The sequence below is a fragment of the Nicotiana tabacum genome, chromosome 2, assembly GCF_000715075.1.
Source record: "Nicotiana tabacum cultivar K326 chromosome 2, ASM71507v2, whole genome shotgun sequence".
NCBI classification, from domain to species: Eukaryota; Viridiplantae; Streptophyta; class Magnoliopsida; order Solanales; family Solanaceae; genus Nicotiana; species Nicotiana tabacum.
Window position 1 is genome coordinate 28715905 of NC_134081.1, and position 11190 is coordinate 28727094.

Sequence of the window (11190 nt, forward strand, 5' to 3'; positions counted from 1 at the left end):
AATCCAAATACTTCAAAAAGTTTACATCTAATAAAAGTAACAAGGTATAAACTCCTATGAAAAAGACAAATAGAGCCAATTAAAACAAGAAAGTAGCCTCTTATAAAAGCAAGATGGTAAAACATTCACTCGAGTATTACCTATGTGTATTGCTCCAACTTTTCTCAAACTTCAAAAATGTCGTTGTACTCGTGTCTTTTTCGAGAATCGACACAAACCAAGTAACATTGAAGAGCCCGTAGAACATAGCCTACTGCTACAAAATAAGCCTAATATTGATATAACAAATAAAATCTTTATCTTACAAATATTAATCTGAAGTCTGCGTTTGCTGCCTCTCTGCATTCCCAACTTCCTTATTCTCAACTGAAGTTGTGCTGCAGCTGTCAAAAACCTCAAACTCTGAAAAGGATTTAATATCCCTACCACCCTCTCTGCTGTTTTTGCCCTTAATCTATCTGCATCTGTAATCATATTTTCCAGAGCTGATCTTAGTGTCTTTATATTTTTATCCACTTGTCATATTTCTCCACCTACGACATAATATAATTAAATAATTTAATATCTAACGGTTTAAACTTTTAAATAAAATGATAAGATGTCCTAGGACCAAAGTCAAAAAGTATATTTTATCTAAATATTTAAACAATACGATTCAATACCTATCAGGGGCTGTCACACTTTCTTGAATTTTGGCCAACTCATCAATAAGATTCTTCTCTTGGACCCTTGTTTCAAATTTCAGCCCATTAATTCTCTCAAATCATCTACGGAATTCATTACCAAGGAAAAAGCTAAAGCCGGTTTAAACCCTGCAATCCATAAGTAACTTTTTTCTAATGGAGTAAACCATGCAGGAGAAAACACGTGGAATACATTTCTATGAGACATTCTTGATTTTTCTTCAAAGTATTCTTGGTAATGAGCTAGGAAACGTGAAATAACACCCTCTTGTGATTCATTAAATGTGTTTTGTGCTATTATAAATTCATTCAAATATTGTTCTTGGCGTAATAACCAGCCTTGAAGAAAAGCCTCAAATGAACCAACAGTAATATAAATTGACGTTGTAGTGGAATTTGTATGTATGTTGGTCGGTGGTGAAGAATTTTCTTGATTCTTCTAGTAGGAGTAACTCATGAGAATATATAATATTATGGGCTGCTGTCTTCGTGCAATGTTTTGGCACTCGTAACGTTGCTATCGGGTAGACTACACGAGTGTCAATTATGCAGGTAGCACTTATTTAAGAGCCAAGAGGCTAAGTTGAAAAATTATGTGGTATAGACAGGGCAAAAAGGAATTCTTTTAAGAGAAGATTCTAATGTAGAGGTAAAAGGGGTTTAAAAATTATTTTAGATCATAGGTTCTAAACCTCAAATCCAAAGTGTGACATTCTAATATTTTTTAGAAACCCCTTACATAGGTTTTTGGCTCCGCCCTTGAGCACACATTGATATTAAGCTTCTGTGCAGGAAAAATATTGTTGGATTATCGGTATTTCGTTATTGGATTAATAGTTCCAATTTAATGTTATTTGATTACTGACTCAGTTTGTTCAATGTGATTAACTAATAGCCCAATATTTCATCCATAAGAATTTCTTTTCATTTCATACTCTGGAAAAAGAAAGAAAAGAAAAAAGGAACATTGCAGGTAGGAGACTAAATGTTGTATTGCATGTTCTAAGAGTGTCAAACATTTAATTAACAACAACTAATTTGATGGCCTGGGGCTGGGGCTGGGGCTCACAAAGGAGAGTTGAAATATCGTGCTGATTAAACAGTCGACATGCCACTTGTTGTTGAGCATGATTACTTACTATTTCAGAATGACAAAAATGCACTTCAAAATCCATCAGCTTTTCATTTTTCTTGCCACTTGCATTTTCCAAGTCGCGACATATATAATGTATTAGGAGAGGAAAGAAGTAAAACTAGCTGAATATATTCCTACAATTGGCTTCCAAGTCACTAGTCATTCTTCGGGGGGCGTGCACAATTACTCAGTAATAATAAAATATGTATTTACTTTTAAGTCACTGTTTAAAATGTCTTTAGTCTTTAGTCACTGCTTTAATAAACTTTTATCCGCCCGGACGAAAATACTCTTCTTCTATAATTCGCTGAAACCTATGCTCTCTGCTTATTTACGTCCTTTTTGGGATTGCAGAGAACTTCGCTCAAATTAAGGACCAAGTATCCTTAATTTTTGAACTTCCAACTCTAAGTTCAGGACCAAGTGTCCTTAACTTACGAGCTTGTTACTGTAAGTTCATGACTAGTTGTCCTTAATTTATGAGCTTGTAAGTCTAAGTTAAGGACTACCTGTCCTTAGTTTTTGAGCTTGTAACTCTAAGTTTAGGACTACCTGTCCTTAACTTTTAAACTTGTAACTCTAAGTTCAGGACTACATGTCCTTATTTTTTGAACTTGGAACTCTAAGTTAAGGACTACATGTCTTTAATTTATGTGCTTGTAACTCTAAGTTAAGGACTACATGTCCTTAATTTTTGAACTTCCAAGTCTAACTTCAGGATCAAGTGTTCTTAATTTTTGAAATTATGCCCTTCTAATTAGGAATTAAGGACTAACTTTGATATTTTCAAATAAGTTGGGGAAGAACTTACTGCATGGGGAAGAGAAGTAACGAGAGGAGTTTGGGAAATTTTGATCGGGAGAAAGGGTTTTGAAATTTTGATAGAGGGTTTGGGAAGGAAAAGAGATAGAAGAAAGGGTAACACCGTCTTTTCATATTAATTTTAATAGACTAGTGACTACTTTTGCTCAAGTACGCAAATGCAAACCTTACCCTGCTCCGGAGGAGTAGAGACTAGAGAGGCTATTTGTGAAGAGGAAGTCAGTAAAAATAAATTAGCACACTAAATGCACTTGAAAGGGAAAATGACAACTTTCTGCTTAATAAAAGATGGGAGTATCTGCTTGGGATCTCTTATATATTCTACTTACTATATTATTTACACTGCAAGATTCAAATCCACTATGCTGGACAGGAGATGGGATGCCCCTGTTAACAATATAGGGGCCACTTATAAGATTCACCGCATCCTGCATAGATTTGGAAAATATAACTACTTGACTCATCAGAATTCAAAGGTAAATATAAGGAAGAAGCATTTTACAGTAAGATGATTCCATCTGCAGCTTTCTTGACAAATGCCATCATGAAAATTATTCAAAAAGAAACTACAGAGGGCACTCATCCATCTTGTATAAGTTCTGCCATTGTCTGTTTTCCTTATCCAATACATTTTCAAGTACATCAACAGAGCACATGAAGATCCCATATAGGAGTTCTTTATCACAAAAAACTCAAAATTTCCAAGTTGCTAGTTATAACAAAGTTCTCTTGTACACAGAAACAATGAATTCGTTTCCAACTATTCCACTATTTCCAGACCACCAGATACACTGATGAGTGAATTAGTGCAATGATGTATATAATCTCATGTCAACTCTTACAATAAAGGTACATTCTTTACTGCTAATTGAACATTTAGCTTTTGAACAAGTTGGCAAGTTCACCCTTCTCATACATCGAGGTCAAGATATCACACCCACCAACCAACTCACCCTTCACAAAAATTTGTGGAAATGTAGGCCAGTTACTATAGTTCTTCAACGTCTCCCTCAATCCGTAGTTGTACTCTTCATCAAGTACATCGACACTTTCATAATCGACACCTTCACTTTCAAGCATGGCAACCACCCTCTGTGAAAATCCACATTGTGGTGCACTTCTTGACCCTTTTATGAAAGCAACCACCTTGTTTTCCTTCACAAGCCGGTCAATGAGGTCCTCCAAGGGCAATGTCAATTGCACATGACGACCTGGTGTTAACCTCAGATCAGTCTTCTTCTTTGGTGGCTGACGTACCCATGTTGAGTTTCCTGGTTCGTTACCCGGTGGGACCTTTCCGGTGGCTGCAATATGCTCTTCCATCCATGATTTCCATGATTCGGTTAAAGCTGTTCTATCTGGCTCATCTACCACACCAACCTACAACACAGTAATTTCAGTTATAAGTATTCAAAGGAAAAATATAATCTAAAAATCAGTGAAACCATAAAAGGAGAGAAAAACAGATGCGAATCATTTCAACAGAAATAATAACCGGTACAGATTTGTCTTTCAGTGTTAATAAGATTGGCAATTTACTATGCTTACACTGCTTAGAGGATTCCGTTATAATATTCAGGGAGCAGACAGGAATTGGTCACAGCAGTTGAGATTCTAAGCAAGAATCACTGTGCATGTGATGTTTGACAAAGTTATAAGAAAATATTCATATGTCAAATAACAGTAAAATGTTGTTAGTATAATTTATCCAAACAAAAAGTAAAATGCTGTTACTATAACTAATTAGCCATGTTGGAGAACACATTGATAATATATTCCTGCGAAGATCTTCTTATGCTCTAGACTAAAGAGGATGTTTATTTCAGCTGTGTGCCTTATGTTCACTGTAATGAAAATTCCACATATAAAGTACCAACTAAAGAGGATGTTTATTCAGCACGGTGTGCCTTATGTGCACTGTAATCAAAATTCCACATATAGAGTACCAATCCAATATTCTCATTATGTTTCCCCTTTGCAATTTGTACTGTGTCTTATAACAAATGATATATGATAAAGAGTGCTGATTAGAGGCAGCAGCGAAGAATGGTATTGCCAGATGCCGAGCAGCAATCAAACCAAATACTAATCTGTCCCCTTCTGAAGCATAATGTAGTGAGGTAAGTAATCAAGAATAGAATGAAATCATGAATGCCTTCAATCAGAAATGTGGACCACCTGTTTTCCGTTGTACTAGCAGAACCTTCTCTAGCCACTTTGAGCACTAGAAACAAGCTTTCTATGGCAGCTTTGGGCATAACGAATTGATTTTAAAACTTATCAAGCTGACACCCAGCAGTGGCAGCGGCAGGCAGAGGCAGAATGATGATCGGTAACAATGAGGACAGTGATGCTTATGCTCGCTCTTCTATCATTAGTTAGTCAGGAAAAGCAGATAACATTGATCTTTCCGACCAAAGAGTACACAGTTCCAGTGGCTGGATTGTGCAATAAAGATTCATAGTCGAATAAGTATGTTCTTCTGACTTTATAAGGAGTTTCTCTTTGAGTTTCTTCCATTTAAAGAGGCACCATTGATGTCCTATGTTCAAGACAGTTTTTTTCTTCTTTTTTTCCCTTTTGAGAGCTGGATTAGAGGGAAAGTCTGGTTTCCAAGTTAGTGTTCAAGTCATAACCAGAAACTGAACAGTTAGCTTGGGACAAAGGAGGGAAAATATCAGGAAATGGTCACCCTGGGAACTATTTGCAGATTTGCAGTAACTAGTTCCCGTTATCGTCTATCAATTGTGAGTAGAGATTAGAGACCAAAGAGACTCACTAGAACAGGCAGAAAGAACCAAAAGGAGGACCCTTAATAATACAAATGAGGCTACTGCAGGCTATGCAACCATGTTATTAGCTCCTTTAACAAGTTGTTCCATAATGATTTGAAAGAATTGAAGGTCATACTTCACGCATAAAGTATTCTCCGGCAAAGGAGTAAAGGGAGAGTGGACATATACAATATGCAGCCTTTTTCCTTACATTTCTGCAATCCAAACACGTACATACTCAACGTCTCAACCACGTGACCTACCGGTCACAAGAGGAACAACTCTACTTATGCTCCAAGTGTGCTCTCATGATTTGGAAGATCCAACATAGAAGTTAATAATAGTATTTGCTAGCAACCAAACTATGGGAACTACCCGCTCTCAAACTGAGACAGAACTTTCACCTATGTTGCTCGGACTCTCCGAAAATGTCGCCGGGTGCGTGCCAGATCCTCCAATAGTAGTGCATTTTTGGAGGATCTGACACAGGTGTGGAAGCATTTTGAAGAGTCTGCACAACATAGACTTTCACTTAATCGAGTAACATAAGATGAAGCAGGGACAGTGCACAATGGAAGGATCACACAACAGAATAGCTTACTGAAACCAATTTTTAAGAAGAAGAAAGGCAAAATTGGCTTCATTTCTCGGGTCACAAAGTGTATTTGACTAACTCAAAAAAGAACACCCAAGAAGAAGCATCCTTTTTATGACAAGAAAAACCAAGATATGTGCATTTAACTATTAATGCATTGCATGTCACTTTAACTTGAACTTGGCCACACGTATTCAAATCCATTCTAGTGGAAGAATCACATGAAGCAGTTGTTTACTGAAACCAATGTTTAAGAATAAGAAAAGTAAACTTGGCTTCATATCTCTAGTCAAATGTATACGACTAACTCAAGAAAGAACATGCAACAAGAAGCAACCTTTTATGACAAGTAAAACCCAAGGTTCTCCGTATATTGTCCCCACAATGTGCATTTCATCATTATTGCACAGCATATTACTTTACTCTAACTTGGACATGCTAATTCAAATTGATTTCTAAGTCTCTGTAGCCCAACAAAGATTCTGCAAGTGGTTTTACTCATAGCACCACCAAGAAGCACCATGGTCAAAAATTTCAATTCTATATACCCTTTTGTCAACAAACCCAAAAATGAGAAATATGCTCTATCCATCCTAAACTATTTCTCATAGCATCACAATTAACTACACCTCAATCCCAATTAGTTGGGTCCGCTATATGAATCCTCTGTATCTATTCCGCTCTATTCATGTCCATCTAACTCCATCTAACCCGTGCCTAGGTGAGCACGCCCCAATTCTCATTTAAGTTACAAACCTTTAACTTGTTCCATCAACTTACTACAAGTTATCCCGACCCTTCTCCTCTATCTTAGTTTGTAATTAGTTATGCTTTGCATCATAACAAAATTAAAGCAAGAATATCATAAATATTTTAAAATTTTGCATTACTTATCAAAAAATATACTCCCAGTTAGTAGAGGCGGAGCAAGAATTTGAAACTTGTGGGTTCAATATTCTAATTCTTTTAAGTTATTGGGTTCTTAATCAGCAATTTTACATAATTCAATAATTTTTTAAGACAAATACACGGTTTGGACAAAAGTTACTGGGTTCAACCGAACCCGTATCCGAAGGACTAGCTCCGCCCCTGCGTTGTTAGAGTGGGGACAAAGTTTGAGTGGACACAAAGTCTAAGAGAGAGACTTTTGAAAATTGGGTCTAAAAGAAGTAAATTGGAAAGTTTAGAGTTAAATTATTTCTAAATAAGGAAGATAACATTATTTTTGAGACAAACTAAAAAAGGAAGTGTCACATAATTCGGACGGAGGGAGTATTTTAAATCTTATACATGTGAATAAGCAAAGTTGTTACCTTTACGGAAGAGCAGAGTTGGGGTACAGTATTCTTATGAGAAAGAACACTGGCGGCAATGTTTCGCGATATGCCAACAAATTGCAGAACACCATTACTATCATACACCGCATACACACCAGATTCCTTCGGGAAGCTTCCAGAAATTTCGACAGGTTCTAGAGGCACGGTTAAAGGGTCTGTCTCAGAGAGCTTTTTTACAGCTGAAACGACGATGCTTACGTGGCGAGTTCTGGTTCTGCTATTGGGTCGGAGGGTAATCGAAGGGAAAAGGAAGGAGGGTTTGGGAATAGAATAAGAGGAAAATGAAGGGGTATTTTGGGAAGAAAAATTGGAGAAAATGGGAAGAGACGAATTGGGTTTTGAGAGATATGAGATGTTAAATGTGGCCATGGCAATAACACCAAGAAGATGAAGAAGGTGAAGAAGAACAAATGGTGGATACTGAAGAGCGGACTGTAGTTGGATGAGTTAAATCTCTTTTGTTTGGGTTGTAGAGATTGCCAAATTCAATATATTTTTTAAGGGATTCTTCTATAAATATCTCAAATAAGTTCTAAATTACCAAAATCTAGCCATTAATCATAAACTTACAAAAACTAGCCAAGCACATATAAAAATTGAAAACTCAAATAATTATGGCTCTTTCTCTCCAAGAATAACACGCAAAGATCTCCTTTTATATTTTTAAGCGTGATCAACAACATTAGATGCAAGACGGAAAGAAAATTTCATAGATGAGATAAAAACAATGATGATAATATATATATATATATATATATATATATATATATATATATATATATATATAAGATTCCAAAAATTTAAGCAAAAAGAAACTTTTTTTAATGGGTATGGTTAAAATTCATTGAAAACATATAGACAAATCAATATATAAAATTTGAGGAAGATTGGAGGTGATTTGGACTGATTTGGTATCAAAATTTGTAGTTAACATGGAGTTTAAAAAAATCTTCTACACACATGTATCAAACATGTATCACGCATGTATCTCACACACAGGTATACATGAATATACATGTGTTACACATTTAATACAAATATGATACATATGTGATACACAGTGTGATACACGTATTATTTTTTTCATGTTCATATTATACTTCAAATTTTCAATTCAAACCATATCAAAACTCCACAAAATCATCCCAAAACTGAGATTCAAATTCCTTAAAATGTACCCAATCTATTCTATTAATACTCACTCAAAAGAAAGCAAAATTTTGACCTTTTTTTTGGTTATAAATAGCTAATTGACTAATATTGGTAATAGTTGGCTAGTATTAGTAATATTTTATAGATTGACCAATTTTCATAATAAGCTACTTATAAATGGACATAGTTAGTAGTTTCCCTATTTCTAGCCCATCAACGAAGCCCAAAGTGAAGTTATACTCGCGATGCACAAAATTTTACAAAATATACTCACTCGGATCTGAATCCTTCTATTTTTTCAATGCAACTTTAGAATCGCATATGAAGTTCTTATCTTTCTAATGCAACTTCAGAAAAATCGGATCTTAAATAGTTATATCTCTTCAATACAACTTCAAAATCGAATCTAAAGCTCTTCTATCTTTCCAATGTAACTTCAAAAAATTAGATCTTATGTAGTTTTATCTCTCAATGCAACTTCAGAAATCGGATCTTAAGTTCATCTTTTCAATACAACTTCAGAAAAATTAAATCTTAAGTAGTTTTTATCTCTTCAGTGCAACTTCATAAATCAATTATTAAGTCATGAAGCATAAATTTGTTCTTTGAATTTCAAAAATTCAACATATGATACGCCCAAATAAGCTCAAATTTGAAACATAACTTTCAATATCATAAAAAATAAACCTAAATTATCAAATTGTCAAAACAATAATAAATCCAACAAATCAATTTAGCAACTTAGAAGAAGATGAAGAAGAAACCAAATAACCACCGGATACATGGAACATGAGTACAAAAAAGAAAAAGAAGCAGCGAAGCTCCTAGATACATAGGACATGAATGCAAAGAAGAAGAAATTAGCAGCAAAGAAGAAGAGAAAAAATGTATTTGAAGTTACCCAAAATTTGGTATCAGTTAAACTTTAAAATATAAAAAAAGTACATATTAAATGGGTGTGATCAAATAGGACGCCTCGTGAAACTTTTACCATATACACTGCTAAACGATGTATTTAGGGCTTCTTAATAAAACTAGTATTGGTACCCACGCGATGCGCGGACACAAACCATATTAAATTGCGATTTGAATTATGTATAAATAACCTTAAAATATAAAATTTCCAGATAAAAATTATAGATAATCATTATATATCAATTAAGAAGCAGAACATGAAACTATTTCGCAAATCTCATAGTAGATAACCTGGTTTCTTTTTCTATATTTATAATAATTCAACCCCTTAATCTTAGCACTTGTATTTCATTTCGTTATTAATATTAAAAAATACTAAATAATTTATCTTGTTTGAGCATATTAGATGATACTATTTTAATAAAATTCTTGCTATCACTTTATTTTTCATCTCAAACTCAAATAAGGCCCATTCTTTTAAATTTTTACCCAATTTTTTTGTTCTTTGCTTATAGTTATTATATTATTTAACATTTTTTTTTGAGTAGTAAAAAGGATTTATATATTACGTACTAGATAGAGTTTTGCATATTACATGGCAAAGTGACATTGGGGCTGTGTATCCCCTCAGACAAACAACTATTGTCACTCACAATATTTTGATTTCCTAGAGTTCGAAGCATATTACATAAAAAGATAAGTAGTTGTTTTGACGAGTTGCATTTCCCGCTCATGTCGTTGGTTAGAAGTTGTTGCACAAAAATCGGCGGTTGAGCAAACAGTTTTGTTCTTCCAGGATTATATTGATTGTTTTTTTTAAATTTTTTTGCTTTCTTGGCTCAGTGTTTGTGGGTTGCTCTAGTGGTAAGTACCCTCTACTTCCAACCAAGGGGTTGTGAGTTCGAGTCACCCCAAGAGCAAGGTGGGGAGTTCTTGGAGGGAGGGAGCCGAGGGTCTATCGGAAACAGCCTCTCTACCTCAGGGTAGGGGTAAGGTCTGCGTACACACTACTCTCTCCAGACCTCACTAGTGGGATTATATTGGGTTGTTGTTGTTGTTGCTTTCTTGGCTAATATTGCCTCTCCTGGTGCATTAACGACCTGCAAGAGTAGATCAAATTAGCTAGTATTGTATGGCCATTGTTAATAGCGTTGATCACTTCTGTTGAGTCTGTTTCCACTTCCAATGGGTATAGATCAAACCTTGAAGCCAACTGTAGCCCTTCTTGGAGAGCCTGCAATTCAATGTGTAACGGAAATAGAGTATTACAGTATTTGTGGAAGCCTAAAATCCATTTTCCCGTACTGTCCCTAAACACTCCTCTTATACCTCCTTTTGCATTATCGGATGCTCAATCTATATTAAGCTTTGTCCATCCTTTTTGTAGGGCATGCCAATTAATTTGAATGGTTTTGCTGGTCTGTAAGGGAGTGTTTCTGGATGTCATGAAGTGAAATTCTAGTGCATGATTAAAAAAGAATTTCAATGATGGGTGTAGATTGGTATTGTTGGTGTAATTATAATTTCTGTTGATCTAGATTCCCCAAATTAAAAAGGGCAGAATATTATTTAACATTATTGTACTTTCATGTGATCTTTTATTAGCTTACCAATCGACTTAATTTCTTTCTTATTATCCTTTTAATAATCATCGATAAATCTAGTTTATTTATTCTTGAAATTTATGTATTTTACGCTTTTATCCACTTACTCAGAACTCTTTTACAATCTAAATCTATCAATAATATTTTTGAGCATTATTTAATTATTTAATTTA

The 11190-nt window shown here is 34.8% G+C and overlaps 1 protein-coding gene and 1 pseudogene across 1 annotated transcript; both read right to left on the reverse strand.

The window, feature by feature from the left end:
* Positions 1-164: 164 nt before the first annotated feature.
* On the reverse strand, positions 165-3183 carry LOC142166380 (protein ZW2-like; annotated as a pseudogene).
* On the reverse strand, positions 3137-7807 carry LOC107758982 (bifunctional monothiol glutaredoxin-S16, chloroplastic). The gene is made up of 2 exons (XM_016576840.2): positions 7323-7807; positions 3137-4020 (listed from the first exon to the last, which is right to left on the reverse strand). Exons 1-2 carry the CDS (start codon positions 7713-7715, stop codon positions 3517-3519), a joined length of 897 nt encoding a protein of 298 aa, XP_016432326.1. The 5' UTR covers positions 7716-7807; the 3' UTR covers positions 3137-3516.
* Between the last annotated feature and the right edge of the window lie 3383 nt (positions 7808-11190).